We start from the raw sequence: 20,928 nt of genomic DNA, 5'->3' as shown, positions 1-20,928 counted from the left end.
CTTTAACAAGCAGTCTTTAACAGGACTCTATAACGAGCAGTCTTTAGCGAGCAGTCCTTAACGAGCAGCCATTAACTAGGACTCTTTAATGAGCAGTCTTTAAAGCTCGTGTCCGGAGTTTTGAAAGAGAGAGGTTTTTTTAATGTCTGGAGGTTCCGCCCTCCATCTGCTTTTGTGAGCGACCAAGCCACGCCCCTTTAATTGTGCACGCGCATTATGTGTCGGGTGAAAATGAGAGCCTCTGAGTCCTGCAGCATCCTCCATGTTCAGCTGTTTACGGTGGATGTTCAGCAGACAGTGGATATATCCGAGGTGAGCGGCGGCTGCTGCGGAGCTAACTCTCCTCTGCTGGGCGAGCGGCCGTGCTCTCTGGCTGCTCCACACTTTGATTGACGGCACGACAAGGCGGAAGCTCGAAGTCTATTGGCTGAAGCTGAGCGGATAACATGGGGGTCTATGAGACGAAGGCGGGGCTCACAAATAAATTTTTATATTGCTTTATGCTAATATGATATTGTAGTATCGAACCAGACTGACACATTTAAGCTCTGTTGAAAAATGATACATACATTGGAAACGAACAGAAACTCCGGACACGAGCTTTAACGAGCAGTCCTTAATGAGCAGTCCTTAATGAGCAGTCCTTAACGAGCAACCTTTAACTAGGACTCTAACGAGCAGCCTTTAACGAGCTCTCTAACGGGCAGTCTCTATTGAGAGGTCTGAGGGTGTGCAGTGGTTCTGGGCTCACTTGTAGTCCTGCCGGCCTTGGGTGAACAGATCCTGGCTCTCGGTGTCTGTGGGGTCCAGGGACCCCTCGAGGCCCGGGCCGCTCAGCGCCCCCTGCAGGCTGCTGCTGTACTGCTGCAGGCGGCGCCACAGATCGTTGTAGAGCCGCAGCAGCTTGGGGTACTCGCCTTCAAACGCCTGCTTCAGGAAGGACGAGGCTGAGGAGGACACCAGGACAGAGCGTCAGGACAGGAGGAGACACCAGGACAGAGCGTCAGGACAGGAGGAGACACCAGGACAGAGCGTCAGGACAGGAGGAGACACCAGGACAGAGCGTCAGGACAGGAGGAGACACCAGGACAGAGCGTCAGGACAGGAGGAGGAGACACCAGGACAGAGCGTCAGGACAGGAGGAGGAGACACCAGGACAGAGCGTCAGGACAGGAGGAGACACCAGGACAGAGCGTCAGGACAGGAGGAGACACCAGGACAGAGCGTCAGGACAGGAGGAGGAGACACCAGGACAGAGCGTCAGGACAGGAGGAGACACCAGGACAGAGCGTCAGGACAGGAGGAGACACCAGGACAGAGCGTCAGGACAGGAGGAGACACCAGGACAGAGCGTCAGGACAGGAGGAGACACCAGGACAGAGCGTCAGGACAGGAGGAGGAGACACCAGGACAGAGCGTCAGGACAGGAGGAGGAGACACCAGGACAGAGCGTCAGGACAGGTGGAGACACCAGGACAGAGCGTCAGGACAGGAGGAGACACCAGGACAGAGCTTCACACTGAACACAGGGTCTGGATCCACACAGAGTGATACTCAGAGTGGCACCCATTGTGACAGAGTGAAGTGTAAAGAGTCCCCCCCCCCCGGTCCCCTGGTCCCCCGGTCCCCCGGTCCTCACCGTCGGTGGCTCTGTGGAACTGGCTGCTCAGGCTGCCGGTCACGTCGGTCCAGAAGGTGTAGAGGATGTCACTCTGAGCGTCCTGAGGAGTGACACATGAACTCACTCTGCTGCTGCTCTGACTCACTCCAGCAGGCGAACTCAACGTGACTTCTTTTCTTCTTTTTCTCACGTCGAGATTTGTGGAATCTGCTTCTGCCGCTTTCGGGGGATGATTTGTTTTCAACGTTAATTACAAGTTCCACGTTTTGAAAAGCCACTCATTAAAAGCAGTAGTGGGAGTGAAGTGAAGTAACCTCACTAATTAGCAGCTGTGATGCTGATTCTCATCTCAGATTGTGATACATTTAACTTGACTCAGTAAAGAGTCTCACTTTCATTTACACAACACAACCGTTTATAATCCGTCTGGGAAGAAAAACGCTCAAAATCCGCTTCGCTTCACCTACTGAAGCTCTAAAGGCTTCAGGACGGCTTCAGAACAGAGGCTGCAGGGACAATGCTACATGCTAAATGCTAACCTCCAGAGTCATGCGGTCTCTGTGGTCCGACCTCATGAAGAGGCTGGAGCGGTGGAAACGATCCCTGGTGGAAACGATCCCTGGTGGAAATGATCCCTGGTGGAAATGATCCCCTTCCCAAATGAGGGGGAAGGATCCATGACAAAATGACTCCCAGCGTAAACTATCTCTGGAGTAAACGATTCCCGGGGAGATTTTCCTCATGGGAAATGATCCCTGGAGGAGACGATACCCAGCATCAACGATACCCTGTTTAAATGATCCCCAGGAAAACGATCCCCCGGGGTAAATGATCTCAGACAGAAACGACCCCCCGGGGTAAATGATCCCAGGGAGAAATTATCCCCGGGGGAAAGGACCTCAGACATATGGAAGGTTTTCCCCGGGGGGGCTCGTGGAGAGCATGCGGTGAATCCCCCCTGCTGCTGCTGGTCCTCAGCCCCCCATACTGATGAGCTGCAGGCGGCCCCGGGGAGCGGCGGCGGCGGGGGGGGGGGGACCTCTGACACGGCGGCGTTGCATTTAGACATGTCATTACTTCTGCAGCTCACACCTCCATCCCTGGGTAATTGGTGAGGGCTTTGTTTCCACGGCAACGGCCTCCCGCTCTGGTTTCTGCCGCTCGCTCCCGGTGGCGGCGAGCGAGACGGCCCACCGCTGATGATGATGTTAATCAGCACCGTGATTAGAGCCGGTACCGCCGGCGCCGCTCCGAGCGTGACCGGCGCTGTGCTAAAGGTTACCTCAACACAAACCAAGCCGCTGAACGTCGACGACCAACTGGAGGCGAGACACTGGAAAACCTCACGTCCAAACGGAACCATGAACACTCTGCAGTTCTGCAAGCAGCCTGTGGAGGCGCTGCAACGCCAGCAGAGATTCAACAAAACCACAGAAAAGGAGACACACGCGAAACTTCACTCCAATTCCAGCGAGTGCAGTTAGCTATGACGTCCGGATCAATTCTAAGATATCGACACGCCTCACGCTGAGTGATGAAAACTGAAGCTGATGATGAAGGAAGAAAGAGTTTTGCTCCGACACCGAGCTGCTGGCAGCGTGAGGGCGACAGTGTGGTGCGTCACCTTGGTGATTTCGTCGATGAAGCAGACGTGGCTGACGGGGTCTCTCTTCTTCATCAGGACCTTCTGCAGGTGCTGCACCTGGAGGACACGCGCAGCGTCATCAACAGCTGACCAATCAGAGCGGTCGCCGGGCGGTCCGGGACGACGCCCACCTGCCGGCACGCCGCGCAGATCTGGTCCATCAGCTTCTCCAGGTTGGTCCACAGGGCGGCGCGGAAAGCCGGCGTGTTCCCCGTGGTGGGCAGGTTGGCCCTGCCCGGAGCGCCTGCAGGGGGACAGACGGCAGGACGCTGTCTGGAACGTCCACTCGCAAGACAACACAGACCCACGCTCTCAACGGGACCACGGGACGCTCGTTTGGTCCAGATCAGAGTCCAGGGGAGCTTTAATGCACGAAGCAAAGGCTTCTCTCAGGCAGAGGTTTTTCTCCTTTTTATATTTTCTGGTGAGTTTAGCTGCTTTTGACTGTTTTTAGCCATTTCAGCTGTTTCAGGGGAACATTTCTGTTTTTCTTCTTAGGCTTGTGGCTTCACAGCTGCAGGTTATTAACCTGCGTGAGACACAAACACACACTTTGCGCTGATTAAAGTGCTTAAAAAACAGTGTTGAAGCTCTTTAAAGAGACAAAGTCCCCTTCGATTGTTTGCTAATTTGACATTTCATCAGCGATCCGGAGCTACAGCAGTGTGAAGACAGCAGGGGAGGCAGCGCCGCTAATCAGGCTGCTGCTCCCAAAGTGCTGCGAATGAGAACCACGACGGAGCCGCCCCGGCTCAGGATCCGCTGCAGGCCGCGGGGCGGGCCGGGGGCGGGCCGGGGGCGGGCCGGGGGCGGGCCGGGGGCGGGCCGGGACCGGGCCGGGTCCGGGCGTTACCTCGGGGGTTGCTGGGCTGCGTCAGGCCCTTGATGTCCAGAGCGCTGCTGATGTGGTCCTGGATGGCGGTCCGGTAGCCGCCGACCACCGAGGCGATGGTCTCGCGCAGGGTGCCCAGGTTGTAGAAGACCTGCAGGGCGGTGCCCACCTGGGTGGGGTTCTGCAGAGGGGACAGAGGACAGGCGCAGTCAGACGGACGGGCCTCAGGCAGGACAGACTGCAGCATCGGTCCAACGGTCCAGGGTTCAACTCCTTCCAGAACAATCCAAACAAAAATAACACGTTTAAAGTGGACCTATTATGCTATTTTTCAGTCATGTCATAAAGGTCACAGACAACTAAAAACATAGTATATAAGTTTGTTTGCCCCAAATTCGTCCTCTGTTCGGAGTTTGAGGGTCTAGAAAGTGGCTCTGAGGCGCCTTCTTCAGAACAGCCTGTTTTTGACAGCCTATTTTCCGTGATGAACTTGAACGTATCTGGCCACGCCCACCTCGTAAATTCACTGTCGTTAAGGAAGCACCTTACAGGAAGTTACACCGGAAGTTTCAAAATAAAACACAATGCACGACCTCACGGACGTAAACTTTTTCCTATATGTTGTTATTCCGCCGCCTCGGGAGGAGAGAATCAGCTGAACAGGGTCCAGACAGCAGCGAACGCGGAAATTACCGTTTTTATATAGAATGAACCAAACAAAAGGAACTATTGGATAAAGAAAAGCTCTCATTTGAGATCAAAACATAAACCATGAACTCATCCTGCTGGAAGTCTATAAATCACAGATCAGTGTGGCTGGACGAGCAGAGCGACCTTACAGAAGCGAAATGAGGTGTTTTTTTAATTTTATTTTCTGTTCATATCATGTGTTGTTGGTGTGACATCGAGAGCAGAGAGCCTCTCAGAGGAGCAGCACTCTTCATCCGGACGGCGCTGCCGGTGTGTGTTGACTTTGCGCCCGGGCGCAGTGCGCCTCCGCTGGGCTCCGGAGCTTCGCAGCCTCCCGGCGAGGAGAGGAGCGGCCCAGCGGCCGGGCGAGCCGTGCGTCTCCGCCGGCTTCGGGACCAGCTTCCGTGGAGCAGCTCCGGGCCGTTTACCCAATCGGCCCCAACTCGGCCCTGGAAGTCAGACGCCCGGGCGCCGTCACAGCCGCGGCCGACTCAAAGCGCCTCTCTGCTGGGGAGAGGAGCTCCGCTACGTTCCCATCCCAGCTAAATGTGGCTAAGTTAGCAAAAACTGTCAGCTCGTCAGCTGACCCACCTGGAGACGGGGGAGGAGCTGACTTTATGAAAACACTGGCGATGGATGAGAAAATACAGCTGAGATGAGCGACCTGTCCGGGGGCCAGCCAGAGGCTGGATTCTCTTCCGGGGGGGGGGGGGGGAGTGGTGTTCCTCTTCATGACGTCAGAAAGAGGAAGATTTCAGAACCGCGTGTTTGAGTGTATATTTTCTTAAAAGTGGAGCCACAATTGAGGGAGGTGACTGAATGTTTCACTTCTGGGGGATCATACAGAGGCTCTGGGAGGCAATATGGCTGTAAAGACTCCTTTTTAAAGTGAATTTTGCATAATATGACTCCTTTAATGTGAAGAACTAAAAGAGCTTAAAAAACTGAAATGCTGACTGACAGCCAAAACAATGAAAAAGAGCCAAAAAGGATAAAACTGGTGTAAAATCTTAAGAACCGACACGATCAAAGCAGATCAATCCACTGAAGAGGCTGCTAAAGTGACCAAAACGGTCAAAATCAGACTAATTTCATTCATAATTGAAATAACTTGTTATACTGTGGAGTAGAGGACGTGTCCAGTGTCCAATGCTATGTGGACATTGGACACTGGAAAATGGAGACGGCGTCTGAATGAGACGACTCCAGTCTGCAGATTTCACATCGAACGGCGAGCGTCTGAAGGCAGCCGAGACGTCTGTCGCCTGTTTTCCTTCCACTCATATTTTTAGACGGCTGTTTGTCGGGGTCTTTAGCAAAGCCGCCAGCTGTCTGGAGATGCTCGGTCTGGTGCGTCTTCCTCTCGTGCTGAGGAAGAGGAGGCTGGCTGAGAAGACAGCCTTCAGCTCTGAGCTTAGCGGTGCAGACGGAGAAGCTAGCTGCGGTTAGCGCGCTGCTGGAGGAAGGAAGCATCCAGAGACGAGCTGTCGGTGGAACACAGCCGGGGGGAATGACTTCCCACCGTCTCCTCAACGCCAACAGGTTGCTAAGCAACAGGTGGAGATGCTGCACGACAGCGATGGTTGCTGTTCAGCAGGAAAGCGTGTGGCGCCGTCCAGCCACGGTCAGCTCACAACTTCCTGTCTCCATGCTAAGCTAGGCTAACCGGTCTGGACTGAAGCTGGGACAATCCACCAGTTGCCAATGCTAATGCTAACAGTAAATAAGATGCTAACAGTGAATGAAATCAGAGCTAATGCTAAAGCTAGCAGTGGTTGTGAACAAGCTCTCCAGATCTCATCTGATCTGACGGAGATCTGAGTCCGTTCTGATCCAGATCTTCAAGGCCCCGCTGCCTCTGCAGGCAGTCCATCGACTGGCTTCAGGGGTTTCTGACCCTCGGACTGCAGGACGCAGCTCGTCTGGAAGGTGGAGCGAGGCAGACGATCAGCTGAAGCAGTGGAGTGAGGAGGAGTGAGGAGGAGTTCCTCAGCTCACCTCCCACTCAGCAGACCAGCTCCAGGGTCTCCGGCGGCTCAGAGTGTTGAGGTGGAGCTGGAGGTGGAGCTGGCTCCCACTCAGCCAGCAAGCAGGTCCAGCGCCTTACATAACACCGCCTCCATCAGCTCCTCCATCAGCTCCATCAGTAGATCCTCCATCAGCTCCTCCACCACCAGCTCCTCCTCCACCAGCAGCTCAGGACTTACGTAACAGGCTTTCGCTGTGTCTCTACACACTCCACACACAGCATGTGTGTGTTTCCCAAACGATCTCACTCTGAATGCAGGGCAGTGTGAGCCGGGCGGAGAGGAGATAAAAATACCTGCAGCGAGGGTGGAGCTCAGCAGAGAGGAGAGTGGAGCTGACGGTGGACACGTTACTGAGACTCTGGGTCTCCTGAGACCAGCTGGTCTGCCCCTTCAGTCCTGACCCGAGTCCTGCACCCACACCTTCAGATCCAGCAGAGCTGCTCGGAGCACGGAGATGGATGTGCGACCTGACGGAGGAAGCAGAGGCCCGCTGAAACGGACTGCCTCCACCCTACCGTGATAACGAGTCGTTCTCCAGCCTGAGCAGAGGCGGCAGCGGTTTCCAATCAGCGGCAGAAACAGGCCGGCCACGCTGTTACCATGGCAGGAAGTAGAAACTGCTTCCTTCACATTCAGCAGCGTGCATTAAGAGCTGGCTGCTGGTGATGAGAGATTTTAATTCAACTCCGCTTCCGAAGCTTCGGCGCCAGGCCAGCCTGGGGACTGAGAGTGTCAGAGTACACTCTTCCAGTTGCTCACGAATGTGGGAATCTCTGAGCTGCGAGTCAGAAGTCCAATCCCCCGAGGAGTCGGATTAATCTCACCAACCGGACGTGGAACTCACACTCCGCTGCTTCCGCCAGCGGCAGCCAGAGTTCTGCGGTCTGCCTGTGAGGCCGTGAAGCTCTGGGGACGCCGGTAAGTGCTCCAAGTGACGACTTCCAGCTGAACGCACCGCAAGACAAACGGCGTCCTCGGGGAGGAACCGTTAGCCGCTCCCTTCACCTCCTCTAAGGTCATCAGATCATCTCACGCTGTTATTTTAGAATTCAGCTGGAGAAACAAGACTCACTGCCTCAGTCAAATGGAGAAAGGACTGGACTCCTCCGTCTGGCACCAGGTCACCAAAAGGTGGTTTGATAACGTGTGGGGGATTCTCTTCTTGCTTAAATGTGATTTTGAAGAGTCCAAAATCCCTATAGAGCTCTCCAACTGCCACAAACAGGAGTTAATGCATGAAAAAGATCTTTACCCACAACTCTCCACCTCACAGCTCTGCGATGGAACAACAGGGTTCTCACTATAAACAGAAAACCCTTGAATCCCGCTGACTGGGTTGAGAATGTCGTTTGTTTTGTGTGATTTATTGAATTCAGAGGGTCTTCTGATTTTCTTTCTCAGAAATTATAAACTTCCTGTTTCAAGGAAATTCTGTCCCCCAATTTCCACCGGACGCGAAAGCGCCGCGCCGGGCTCCAGAAGCTCCGCGGCACGCCGTGGTGCTGGTGATTCGCTTCAGTGCGCCGCCGCTTCAAAACCTCGTAAATTCACTGTCGTTGAGAAAAAGCACCAGACAGGAAGTTACACCGGAAGTTTCAAAATAAAACACAATGCACGACCTCACGGACGTAACTTTTTTCCTATATGTTGTTATTCCGCCGCCTCGGGAGGCACGAGCATCAGCTCAACAGGGTCTCACACAGCAGCAAACGCGGAAATGACCATTTTTATGTAGAATGAACCAAACAAAAGGAACTATTGGATAAAGAAAAGCTCTCATTTGAGATCAAAACATAAACCATGTACTCACCCTTGCTGGAAGTACTATCAATCACAAAGCAATGGCTGGACGAGCAGAGCGACCTTGCAGAAGTGAAATGAGGTGTGTTTTTTTTTTATTTTCTGTTCATATCATGTGATATGGAGAGCACGAGAGCCTCTCCGAGGAGCAGCCCTCCCCATCCGGACGGCGCGGCGCAGCGCGGCGCTCCTGGTGTGCGTTCACTTTGGAGAAAGACGCTGGCGCTCCATAGGACAAAAGTGACTGCTTCCGTGCTGGTTAAAGCCCAAATTACACAAAAACACATTATTGAGCTGAAATGACTTGCTGACCGGTTCGCCCGGCCGGCGGCCCGGACGCAGACGGATGTCTCACACCAACACCACCGCTTTGGAGGAGAGTCACATGAGGAGCGTTCCACTCCCGTCTGCTGAGGAACCAACCGAGGTGTACCTGTGGCAGGAACACAGCCAGCCTGAGCCGGACGCAGGTCTGAGTAGAGCGACAAAGGAAAAGCTGCACTGTCATCCAAAGATCTGTAACAGAACCGAGGCGTCCTTCTCCACCCAGCCACCGGAGGGCAGCACTCCAAACACACCAGCCGCATTCCGGAGGAGGGAAGGAGTTACGATCGCTCTGACAACCATGTCAGATGTGAAAAAATAAGGGAAAAAACCGAGGCAGCTTTACACACTCTCCACACCTCCTTTCTAACTGTAACGCTGCCCCCAATGCCCGCTGGTGGTACTGCAGCTTTTGGTCAGTAAACCAGAGGAAGGTTAGCAATGCGAGGATGAGGATGAGGGGCTAACGGAGTGCAGAAATCAACTTCAACACCATACTCAGTAAAGACACGTGGGGCAGCCCCACACTGCCCCCTCCTGCCTGCGGCGGTACTGCAGGACAGCGCTCAGCTCTGAGGCTGAGCAGGTGGCGACAAGTCGGATCTGCGGCAGATTTGTTTTCCAAAGATTTCTGATGATAGCGATGAGGAAAACAGCAGAGCTGAGACACAGACCCAGCAGTCATCCTGACACTGAGCAGACACACACACACACACACACACACACACACACACACACACACACACCTTGTTTAATGGGACAGCGTCCCCCTGAGAAGGCGGTTTTCTGGGGCAGATGAAGGTTAGCAGAGCTTCCATTTGTTTCTCTCTCACATGTTCTGCACACAACAACACTTCCTGTCAAGCCTTTCTGAATGTGAGATTAAATCAGCCGTCAGGAAACAGGAGAGATCTACCCAATCTGCAGCAGCTGGATGAACTGCTTCTTTTCTGTTTGGCTCAGAGACTCGAAGGTGATCCCGCTCCTTAAATCTCCCCAAAACAAAGCAGAAATACAGCAAAGCTGACTTCTTCCATTCAGAATCACTTCATGAACGATTCATTTACCTGCACTGGCTTCACCTTTATCAGCTGTTTCTACTGTGACACAGTGAAGCTAACATCAAAAACACAAATTTGCTAAAACATCCTCAAAAGTGCAAACTGCAAAAAGCGGCTCAATATTTTAAAACAGCACAAGTATCTAAGAACAGTAGAAGCCGTATTCAGGAGTGCCCGTCCAGCAGCTCCAGCATCGAAGTCGTCATGTGAGAGTCAAAACCGAAGACAGTCGGCGGCGTACCTGGATCTCCATGCCCTGCTCCAGCAGCCGCTTGGCCTGGTTCTCCACCTCCAGCCTCGCCCTGCTGATCAGCAGCAAGTCGTTCTCGATCACCTCGATGCCGCTCAGGTCCACGCCCTGGGACAGGTAGTCTGGAAGACATCAGGAGGACACCGTGAAGACCGGGGACACAGCAGAACCATCCGGGACAAAGATGCTGAGGAGGTTAACTGAGGTTTATTAAAACATGGTGGCAATAATAAAGACTGACGTCCAGACTCAAAACAAGAAGAGTCAGCAGGTCTCATCCAACCAGCAGGTCGGGTTTCATCCAACCAGCAGGCCGGGTTTCATCCAACCAGCAGGCCGGGTTTCATCCAACCAGCAGGCCGGGTTTCATCCAACCAGCAGGTCGGGTTTCTCTCTGGTTCAGGTTTCATAACGTTCTCGCCACAGAGGTTAATGAGGAGATTCAGACTCAAACTTCATCAGCACGTCTTCCTCTGATTAAATTAGCATATTTATGCTGTCGTCTGTCAGTGGGATGCTGAGCAGTCAGCAGCACATCACACCTCTCCAAGCGTGTTCAACATTTCCACTGGGCTTGTTGCTGCACTATTGTTGGTCCTCCCACCTGCTGCTCCAGGCCTGAATCCGTCCTCTGAGCCGTTTGGAGGCAGGAAAACACCCTGAAACCACATGGAAGCAGCTTCAGCAGAACACGGCAGGACTGAGGACTACAGGTAGCTCCGACGTATGAGTGGCATTTGTCAACCAATGCATCACCAAGAGGAAAACCAGTGTGAGTTATTCCTCCAAGCCCAGACAATCCAGGTCCATCAGCTGCTGTTAAAGAACCATTTGTTCCAACTGTTCCTCAGCTTTTCGCCCACGATCAGCCTTCTTCTTCAGCAGTTTCTTCTCTCGCTCACACTTCTGAACTGCTCTCTTTCTGTTCCTACCTTCAATTCTGTTGCGGAATGTTTCTTTTTATCAACGTTTTCTGTTTCTGCCAGTGAAATCCAGGGATAATGGAGTCTTTTTCTTCTGTGGTTCTGTAGCAGCTTTCTGTCGTCATACAGAGACACCTAGTGGTCACACATGGTATTGTAAGAGTGCACATGAGTAACACGAGCAGTCAAACATGTTGGAAATAAATGCGACTGACAGTATAATACAGTGAATGTTCCTGTTTCCTGCTGGCTGATGGGACTCGTCATGTTTTTGAAGGTGTGATCTGAGATGCTAACAGATAAAATATGAACACTGAGACGAGATCGAAGTCCAGAAACACCGTTTGTCTTTCATTTTCCACCTTCTAACTCCTCTCCGGGTACCTTCTGAGGCTTTGGTAGCAGGGACAGCAGCAGCGTTCTGTCGTTTGGAGGCTTTCTGTAGTGATCCGTCTCACGTCTCCCTCAAGCTGGGATCTGTGAGGACGGAGGAGCCGAGGCGGGAAGCTGCGAACAGCACAGGACTGACAGCAACACTTCAGAGGTGCCATCAGTCTGAGCCGCTCGGATCGCTCTTCCTCACAGACGGGGGCACCGTCGGTGGGCAGGTGGGGGTCCGGGGGGGCCGGGGGGGCCCCGGGGCCACACTCCATTCAGAGCAATCCCCTCCCAGTCTCAACCCGCCAACATTCGGCTGCCAGACATTCAGGGAACAGCTGAGACTCATGGGGAAATGTGGCGGCTCCCGGGGGGACGGGGCGAGCTCCGGGACAGATGTGTCCTTCTGTCTGGAGTCGGGGATTTATTTATTCAGCTCCTTCAGCAACACGCACGCACGCACACACAGCCCTTCTCGCGTCACCTCGGTAATGAGGCCTCAGACAGGGGATGATCGTCAAGATGAGAGAGTGAGGCGGCTGAGGCGGAGGCGAGACCTGGTCCTAAACCAGACCCCCGTCAGTCCCACCCTCTCTTCACTCAGATGTACGTTCACGTGTTCATAGCTGCTGGTCAGATTCGTAAAGCGTGAATGTCTGAGTCGGCCTGGCGGCTGGCAGGGGGCGCCGCCCGACCAGGGGAGGGAGGACCAGTCTGGACAAGTAGGTCAAGGTCAGGAGCCGCCATGACACTGCTGCTTCCTGTTAGCAGACCCCGCCACTGCACAGCGCAGGTTTTTTCTCAGTGGTTGGAGTGATTCTTCTGCCCTCTCAGAAGATACAGTACCACAATGGTCTCTGATCCACATGGGACTGGTATCACACAGGAACTGGATCTGATCAGGACCACATCTGTATCACACCCACATCTGTTGCTGTTTGATGTGAAAAGAAAGTCTGCAGCGTCGAACATCGTTCATGGAAAAACGTGAAAGCTATGAGAGGAAGACGTTTGCATTGAATCAGAACAGAAATGTAAAGTTTCTTCGTGGAAGAAACGGTTTAAATAAGAAGCGAGAAACGAAAGAAGGCAGCAAAAAAACGGAGCTGCTGAACTGGAGAGAGCAGGCCGGCCACTTGACGAATGTTCTGTTGATTAAAAGGAACGAAAAGCAGAAGGTTCTGCAGGAAGCGACATTTTTCTTTTGCTTTCAAGGTGTTTTGTGTGTGTGTGTGTGTGTGTGAGTGTGTGTGTGTGAGTGAGTGAGTGAGTGAGTGAGTGAGTGAGTGAGTGAGTGAGTGAGTGCGTGCGTGCGTGCGTGCGTGCGTGCGTGTTTTCTTGAAAGTTATGGCAGGTGAGATGAGCTTTAAAAGGTGGTAGAGATGGAGAGTGTTATCAGGGACCTCATGATATTATCAGTATATCAGGATATCATGATTTCACACCGTTTATTCTATATCGTCTAGAAATTAAAAGTAGAGATGAAAACACAGCCGCAGTAAATGTACACGAGAAGATACTGATCAGTCTGTGGACAGACTGAATCTTTCGATTCTCGCTCGTTGCATTGTATCGTTCACATTCATGCAAAATCATTCACACTGAAAAAGTTCTGAATATAAACATGTTGCTGTAACACTGCATTTGAAATCAGAAGATCAAGAGCATCAAGTTTCTTGCGGATGCGGCTCCCCGAGTCCCTGACAGCGAGGGCGAGAACCCGTCCCCTTCTCTGTTGTCGCCACCGTTAGCTTAGCCACCGGCTAACATCACCAGGCGGATCAACGTCTGGGATCGTGGAGACGAGGACGGGAGTTCAGCCTGACGGAACCGTGGAGCTGTTGTAACGCTGGACCGGTTCCCCTCAGCCGGGCTCTTCAGCGCCCTCTACTGCAGTGGAGGCGCAGAAGTCACACATAAACAGGTGTTTCCCTCAGTCATTCCAGCTGTTTCAGCATCTGGACTTCCTTCACACCTTTTCCCAGGTTTAATTCAAAGTTTACCTGGTTGTCACATTAAGTTTTTACAAAGTTTTTGAGCCTCTTCATCAGTTTCAGCTCTGCTGTTATGAGTCAGTGTCAGACCTCGCAGCAGGTCGTCACTGAGAGAAACATTTCAATGTCACGAGTGGGAGGAATGAGTCCGTCAGACGGTCTGGCTGTGGTGCGAGTCAAACAAAAACAAAAACAAGGCTTCCTGGAGCCGCTACACGGGAGCTGATGAGCCGCAGGCTTCAGGTAGAGTCATGTGAGGAACTGATGGTTTACATACTGCTAATGTGTTTGCTTTATGATACGTGTGTGTGTGTGTGTGTGTGTGTGTGTGTGTGTGTGTGTGTGTGTGTGGTATCTGGGGGGAAAACTCTCGTCCTGCTGAGTTAGTGTGTGTCAGCAGACAGAGGTAACTGAAACCATCGGCTCTGCTTCGACTGCTCAGGTAAACAGATGGAGCTCTGAGATAGAGCCGAGAGAATCAGGAAGAACGTTCTCTGGGTCCGTCCCTTCTCCCCGATCTGCCCCGTCTCCCCGATCTGCCCCGTCTCCCGGAGCCCACGCTCGGCGGCGGTGGCTGGTCGGAGCTGCTATGCAAACAGCAACACGTGGAGGAGTGGCCAAAGTCCTGCCAGGGAGGCGCGGAGCCGCCATCGCCATGGCCACCGCTTCCTACCGGCACTCTCTAACGAGGGCAGAGCTCCTTTCTGAGGAGAAGTCGCTCTGCCAGTGTAATTAGCAGAGGTGTGAAAGGGGAGCTGATGGAGGAGGAGGAGGAGGAAGAGGAGGAGGGATGAGTAGGAAGGGCTAGTGGAGGCAGGAAGCAAGACGAGAGACAGAGCAACAGAAAAAGAAGCCCGGCGGAGGAGAGCAGAGCAGAGCAGAGGAGGAGAGGAGGGGGAGGCAGAGGCGAGCAGAGCGAGCAGCTCTCAGTATCTCCCACCAGCTCAGCTCTCAGCCTGAACGGATTCACCGAGCGTGATGGACGAGCAGCGATGCACCTGATGGAGGACGCCGACCATCCGTCTCCGTCTGCAGGTAAACCGGCGGCCGGACACACGTGGCGTCTCCACAGCTTCTCTGTCACGATCTTTAAGACGGAACCAGCGGCTGTCAAACGGCAGACGGCAGGGACCTGACGGGTTCAGGCTGTCCTCCTCACACAGCTCTAAACTAATCTCAGCACTTCCATCAGTCCTGACGGTGAGGTCAAGAGGACAGGGTCTCCATGTGAGGGAATACACCCGATAACAACAAGAACAAACAGCCAGGGTGAGGAGAGCCAGGAAAGATAACTCTCCTCACGTCGCCACCTTCCTCTGAGGCTGGCTTCAGCGGCGCAGTGGAAAATAGCTGCTGGTATTTAAAACTATTTAGAAGAGGCGAGCAGAGAAAACTACAGTCACTCCACTGATGTAATGCTGTTCTGTATCTGAAGCTGAGTTATCAAGTTAACAGCTACTTTCAGCATTAGGGTCTGCAAACTACAGCCACAAGTGGCTCTACAGCTCCTCTGTAGCGACTCTATAGCTGCTCTATAGTGGCTCTACAGCTGCTCTATAGTGGCTCTACAGCTGCTCTATAGTGGCTCTACAGTGACTCTACATCTCCTCTATAGAGACTCTACATCTCTATAGAGACTCTACAGCTCCTCTATAGTGGCTCTACATCTCTATAGTGGCTCTACAGCTCCTCTATAGTGTTTCTAAAGCTCCTCTATAGTGGCTCTACATCTCCTCTATAGTGGCTCTACAGCTGCTTTATAGTGGCTCTACAGCTCCTCTATAGTGGCTCTACAGCTCCTCTATAGTGTTTCTAAAGCTCCTCTATAGTGGCTCTACATCTCTATAGTAGCTCTACAGCTGCTCAATAGTGACTCTACATCTCCTCTATAGAGACTCTACAGCTCTATAGTGGCTCTACAGCTCCTCTATAGTGGCTCTACATCTCTATAGAGACTCTACAGCTCCTCTATAGAGACTCTACAGCTGCTCAATAGTGACTCTACAGCTCCTCTATAGTGGTTCTACATCTTTATAGTGACTCTACATCTCCTCTATAGTGACTCTACAGCTCCTCTATAGTGATTTCACTGAAGTTCAACTAAATTTCTAGTGAAATAAAGATTTTAATCTGTTTTTCTGCATTTTGAATGAATGAATGACAGACTGGTTCAATGCTTTGTACAATAAATGCTTCAACAATTCTCTCTGCAGGTAAAACATACTGAGATGTTTCCGTGAGCTAACTGTAGAGAAATATGTCAATCTAAATTCAGAAGCCTTGAATAAAAATAACTTCCCTTCACTGCTACTGTGCTGTTTTACATGTTTGTTTGATCTGCCTAGAAAAACTGGCAAACAGCAACATCTGAATTGGCATTAAAATCTAAAATAGCTTCAGCAGCTGAAAAAGCCCTAAATTCAACTACACTGAACTTAAATCAAATGAACATGGAGCTAGTGAATGGCAATGTAGTCTAACTCTAAACTTTACTAAAACTAGCTAAAACTGCTAAAACCGTACACAGTGCGTCCCGTTGCAGATTGCTCCCTGGACACCTGTCCACACTGCATAAGTACATCCGTCCCGGTTGTCCCCCTTCGTAGACACTTTTTGGTTATTTTTTGCATTTTCTGCAGACAGGTTCACCATCTTCAATTTGTTTTCTGTCTGCAGCCTTAAAAAAATCCAAAGTTTGGAATTTTTCCATTTCATGGGTGGAAAAAGCTCTGCAGCTCTGAACCCACAGGTCGGTTCCTCCATGTTTTCAGGAGACAAACAATGATAGCTGACATTTGAAACGGTAACGCTAAGCACGGTTTATCATTATATCGGTAATTGACGCAAGGCAATCAGACCTTTGATGCCTTGAAGGAACTGCCGGATAAATCTGGGCTTTATTTATCCCAGAGGGAGATTCCAGGTTTTCAGGTGGAAACAGGGCACTTTTGCTGGGTTTTGACTGACAACAGCGTTAGAGAGTCTCTGAAAACGACTTCCACACTGCACCGCTCTCCATGTAACCAGGAAACACGACGTTCCTGAGCCATGCAAAAAGGTTCTGCTGAAAAGACAACAGAGCTGTGTCCACCCTGTGGCTTTCATGCAAAACAGCAGTGCTTAGAAACATGTAACAGCAAAGGCTGAGTGCTCTGTGCTGCCGAACCAGGACCAAACTGAAACAAACCTGAAGAAATCTGGACTCAGACATTTTCCACATGAACTCCAGTCAGAGACCAGTGAAGAAAAGTGACCACCACAGAAAAAGAAGAAAAACATCTCTCCAAGAATCCAGAATTCAAGAAATGAAAGCTGTTTTATAGCCAATGTAAAAAAAAAAACCCTGAACTTTGCTGAAAGACGTGTTTGTGTTGAGGTAATTAGTAGAGGAGAATGTAGAAGAGCGTGTTCTGAACATTCTGAACCTCGGTCACTAGCGATCCCGTCTCTGTCCTGACGACTCGGAGATCAGTTCTTCCGAGTTAAACCTTCAATCTCTCGCCGTGGAGAAACGTGACGTACTGCGGCGGTCTGCGGCGGTCTGCGGCCCGTCACTCCGACACCAGCCTTCCCCAGAAGCAGGTCGCAGTTCATCTGCTGTCCAAGTATCAAAGCAGGGCGCAGGCCGCGGAAAAACTGATTACACACAGCAGACACACACCCAATTAGCGGAGAAGGAGCGTGCTGTGTGTCAGGGGATGAAGAACCAGCCGGGATCAGTCGCTGGACACGTGAGGGGAAGAGCCGCCCACTTCCAGGTGACCCAGTCTTCCTTTCATGTGGCTGAGCCCAAATCTTGTGTTTTCCCCTCTGCAGGACGGAGACTGTAAGGTGGCGGAGACGGAGACGGGGACCGCAGGGTGACCTGGCCTTCCATCAACTCTCCTCCTGCACGTCGTCAGGGATAAAACGACAAAGACCGAAGTCCTGGTAGGCCGGTTCTCACCGACCTGATGGTACAGACAGGAAGTGCTGTCCACCACGGAGAGGCCGTCTCTGGAGGGTTAAAACGGCGGCGGGCCAGTCCCTGAAGAGTGTGTACCGGCGGAGAGAGGGCTGCTCTGGCACCGGCGCCGCTTTCAGCCGGGGATGACACTGGACGCTCAGGCCCGGCAGACAATGACGAGACAGAGCCCGGCCTGAAAGGAGCCATTGATCCCGGAGCCGCCCCGATGCCGCAGACCGCACGCCCCCGACGCGGGGTGGCCGTACGACGCGCCCCTCACTTCACCCCATCCACGCATTCTGATCTGCCCACGGACCGACCCGGACCGGCGGCGATGGTCTGAGACTCCAGCAGATCCCTCCACTGCCGGGAGGAGGCGGTGAGTCTCACTACTTCACACCTGCACTCACTCCGATTTACTGCAAACCACAAGGGAAGCATTCTAGAAGGTTTGGCTCGCTCACAGAAAACACAACATCTGACTAACTCCGACTTCAGATGCCAAGAAGAATCCTCGCTACTCGAAGCCCTCCAACTGCGTTTGAAGGCACCTTTTGTTTTCAGATATAGCGTGCCAAAAAAAAAAGCCACAATTAATCTGAATAATCTGTCCTTCAGCAATTCTCAGTCACGTGGTTAAACACAAGGTGTGTGACGAAAGTTACTGCTGGAGACGTGAGAAACCCAGGAACGTTCTCGTTTCCGTCTTAGCTTCACAAACACAGCAGGTCAGGCTGTTCACGAGCCTGATTTCCTCTGAGCCAACGCTCAACCTGAACGACTTCAGTTGGTGAAAAGTGGCTCAGAGTGACGGATTCATCTTGACAAACATCTCAACTGCAACAACGGTACGGAGGACACCTGAGGCCATAATGCCAAAGTGAAGGTAGAAATCAGAATAAGATCAGAGACAGCCTCACTGGGAAAGACTCGAGCGCTGCTCTGCACCGTTCCAGACTCTCAGACACTGCAGCCGTGGACCAGCAGCGTTTATGACACCGAATCTCCCAATAAAGACGCTACGAGGTTGTTTTGCTTTATTGGGACTGGAGGAGCTGGTTACCAGGGCGAGAGCACTCAGGACTCTCAGGACTGTCTTTTACTGGGATCGTAAGTCTCGCCAGGCTTTTATTTTCTCAATGTTTTGAAGACGGTAAAGCTCCACTGCTGGAAAACTGGGCTTCAGTGTTGATTCGACTCAGTCAGAGTGTTTTTCCAGGATAAAATCAGTACCACGGGTATTTAAATGATCCGTTTCAGGCAAGATGTCCGGCCTATCAATATTATCCACCACAAGTTGATTTTTCATCTAAAGGTCACCTTCAACTTCTCAACCACCAGCTCCCTACCGGTCAAAATCCGTCAATTACAGGCAAAAGCAAGGGCACCGCCAGCTGACCGGAGTGTTGATGAACGTAATCGTCCTGAGGGAAAGAGAAAGCTGGTCGATGACGGCGTTTCTCCCTCTGCAGGCCTCTTCCTCCCATCAGGATAATGCACACATCTCCAGTGTTAATCGCTGCTGCCGCCATGAGCAATATGACGGTGATCGACACTGCAGACCCGTACGACCTTGACCTGACCTCTGCCGAGGCCGTCTACCCCATCAGCTTCCAGGTACAGTAACATAATCAACAGTGGCCTTGAGTTCAGGCCCCGTGCCCCGCCGCCGCCGGGTGACTGGTGTCCCGCCTCTCGGCAGGTGTCAGTGACGGGCTTCCTGCTCCTGGAGATCGTTCTGGGTCTGAGCTCCAACCTGACGGTGCTGGTCCTCTACTGCATGAAGCAGAACCTCATCAGCTCCGTGTCCAACATCATCACCATGAACCTGCACGTGGTGGACGTGCTGGTAGGTCCGGGGAGGCGGGGCCAGTCCGCCGCGCGGCGTGCTGAGGCTAACGGCCGTTCTGGTTCCAGGTGTGCGTGTGCTGCATCCCGCTGACCGCCGTGGTCGTGCTGCTTCCGTCCGAGGCCGACACGGCCCTGCTGAGCTGCTTCCACGAGGCCTGCGTCTCCTTCGCCAGCGTGGCCACCGCCGCCAACGTCCTGGCCATCACCGTGGACCGCTACGACATCTCCGTGAGGCCGGCCAACCGCGTGCTGACCATGGGCCGGGCCGTGGCGCTGCTGGGCGCCGTCTGGGCCCTGTCCTTCTTCAGCTTCCTGGTTCCTTTCATGGAGGTGGGCTTCTTCGCGGGCTCCGGCTCGGACCCGGCGAACCGGACGGCGACGGCGACTCACGCCAACCAGTACTACAGCGAGCCGGGGCTGTACTACCACCTGCTGGCGCAGATCCCCATCTTCTTCTTCACGGCCCTGGTCATGCTGGTGACCTACTACAAGATCCTGCAGGCGCTGAACATCCGCATCGGGACGCGCTTCCAGCACAACTTGCCGAAAAAGAAGCAGAAGAGCAAGAACGCCATCTCTCTGGGCGCCGCGGCTCAGGCCGAGTCCACCGACGCCTCGCAGAGCAGCACGGGGGTCCGGGGCGGCGCCGGCGCCCCCCTGGGCATGCGGGCCTCGGTGTCCGTCATCATCGCGCTGCGGCGGGCGGTGAAGCGCCACCGGGAGCGCCGCGAGAGGCAGAAGCGGGTCTTCAAGATGTCGCTGCTCATCATCTCCACCTTCCTGCTGTGCTGGACGCCCATCACCGTGCTCAACACCGCCATCCTGAGCACCGGGCCCGGCGCCCTGACGGCGCGCCTGCGCCTGGGCTTCCTGGTCATGGCCTACGGGACCACCATCTTCCACCCGCTCCTCTACGCCTTCACCCGCCAGAAGTTCCAGAAGGTGCTGAAGAGCAAGATGAAGAAGAGGGTGGTGTCGGTGGTGGAGGCCGAGCCCACGCCCAACAACGTGGTCATCCACAACTCCTGGATGGACCCCCGGAGGACCAGGAAGGTGACGTTCCAGGACGCCGAGGCCAGGCAGAAATGCCTGAGCTCTCAGGACGCGGAGTGACGGGACGGGCCGGCGTGTAAATATGTCCAACAGCGTTCAGGAACGACGGAACACAGGATTGTTTATGCAAACAGAAGAGTGGAAAGTATTTGAAAGGGAGAAAACCTCGTCTAAACAAGCCTGAAGTGATCTGCTTCAACCCCGGGAGCAGATCTGCCACGGCAGCTTACTGAGCCTGTACTAAACCACCTCAGCAGACAAGTCCTCTTCCCAGAGAGGGACAGCTAAACAGAGACAGGGCAGGACAGCGTCTGTCCTGGGGAGACCGTCCCCCGCTCAGAGCTCAGAGACGAGAGCAGGGACGAGGAGACGGTAATTTATTGCTATTTATTGTGTCTTGTTGTGGAGCGCCGGGACGGCTCAGTGCAGAGTGTGTCTTAGTGTCCCTCATGTGAGGACGATGTGTGACGGACGTCTCTGTACAGCACGCCACCGCACCGCCATATTGTTTGTCACCGTTTGTAATAAAC

General features: G+C 53.0%; 3 protein-coding genes across 5 annotated transcripts in view; 2 read left to right on the top strand and 1 right to left on the bottom strand.

The window, feature by feature from the left end:
- The window catches only part of ndufa5 (NADH:ubiquinone oxidoreductase subunit A5), a 21,542-nt gene extending 7,646 nt beyond the window's left edge, over positions 1-13,896 (top strand). The window contains exons 7-8 of the mRNA XM_030113279.1: positions 9,073-9,081; positions 13,850-13,896. The gene's annotated coding sequence lies outside the window, so the exon portion shown is untranslated. The remainder of the gene's footprint in view (positions 1-9,072; positions 9,082-13,849) is intronic.
- Positions 1-20,928, bottom strand: part of cog5 (component of oligomeric golgi complex 5) — a 33,916-nt gene that overhangs the window by 5,788 nt on the left and 7,200 nt on the right. For both annotated transcript variants that reach the window (XM_030113264.1, XM_030113265.1), the window contains exons 7-12: positions 10,245-10,375; positions 4,120-4,279; positions 3,398-3,510; positions 3,246-3,323; positions 1,640-1,721; positions 752-947 (exon numbers count right to left, since the gene is read on the bottom strand). In XM_030113264.1, the coding sequence (XP_029969124.1) occupies positions 752-947; positions 1,640-1,721; positions 3,246-3,323; positions 3,398-3,510; positions 4,120-4,279; positions 10,245-10,375 (760 nt within the window). The remainder of the gene's footprint in view (positions 1-751; positions 948-1,639; positions 1,722-3,245; positions 3,324-3,397; positions 3,511-4,119; positions 4,280-10,244; positions 10,376-20,928) is intronic.
- Positions 7,636-20,928, top strand: LOC115404102 (G-protein coupled receptor 22-like). 2 transcript variants are annotated; one of them, XM_030113268.1, is made up of 5 exons: positions 7,636-7,736; positions 17,365-17,873; positions 18,967-19,111; positions 19,197-19,343; positions 19,412-20,928. In XM_030113268.1, the coding sequence occupies exons 3-5, from the start codon at positions 18,989-18,991 to the stop codon at positions 20,456-20,458; spliced, it is 1,317 nt and encodes a 438-aa protein (XP_029969128.1). In that variant the 5' UTR covers positions 7,636-7,736; positions 17,365-17,873; positions 18,967-18,988; the 3' UTR covers positions 20,459-20,928. The 2 variants fall into 2 exon arrangements, with proteins under 2 accessions (XP_029969128.1, XP_029969127.1); XM_030113267.1 differs by lacking the exon at positions 7,636-7,736 and adding an exon at positions 14,357-14,583.

This window comes from Salarias fasciatus, chromosome 17 (assembly GCF_902148845.1).
Source record: "Salarias fasciatus chromosome 17, fSalaFa1.1, whole genome shotgun sequence".
Classification (NCBI taxonomy): Eukaryota; Metazoa; Chordata; class Actinopteri; order Blenniiformes; family Blenniidae; genus Salarias; species Salarias fasciatus.
The sequence above is the reverse complement of the archived record's forward strand: the minus strand, read 5'-3'. Positions and strand labels throughout refer to the sequence as shown.

What these genes read in the sequence shown, in the direction of transcription:
- LOC115404102 (XM_030113268.1), top strand. Translation starts at nt 18,989, where the DNA reads ATGCACACATCTCCAGTGTTAATCGCTGCTGCCGCCATGAGCAATATG. An exon ending in TCTACCCCATCAGCTTCCAG is followed by an intron (nt 19,112 to 19,196) that starts GTACAGTAACAT and finishes GCCTCTCGGCAG; the next exon opens with GTGTCAGTGACGGGCTTCCT. An exon ending in TGCACGTGGTGGACGTGCTG is followed by an intron (nt 19,344 to 19,411) that starts GTAGGTCCGGGG and finishes TTCTGGTTCCAG; the next exon opens with GTGTGCGTGTGCTGCATCCC.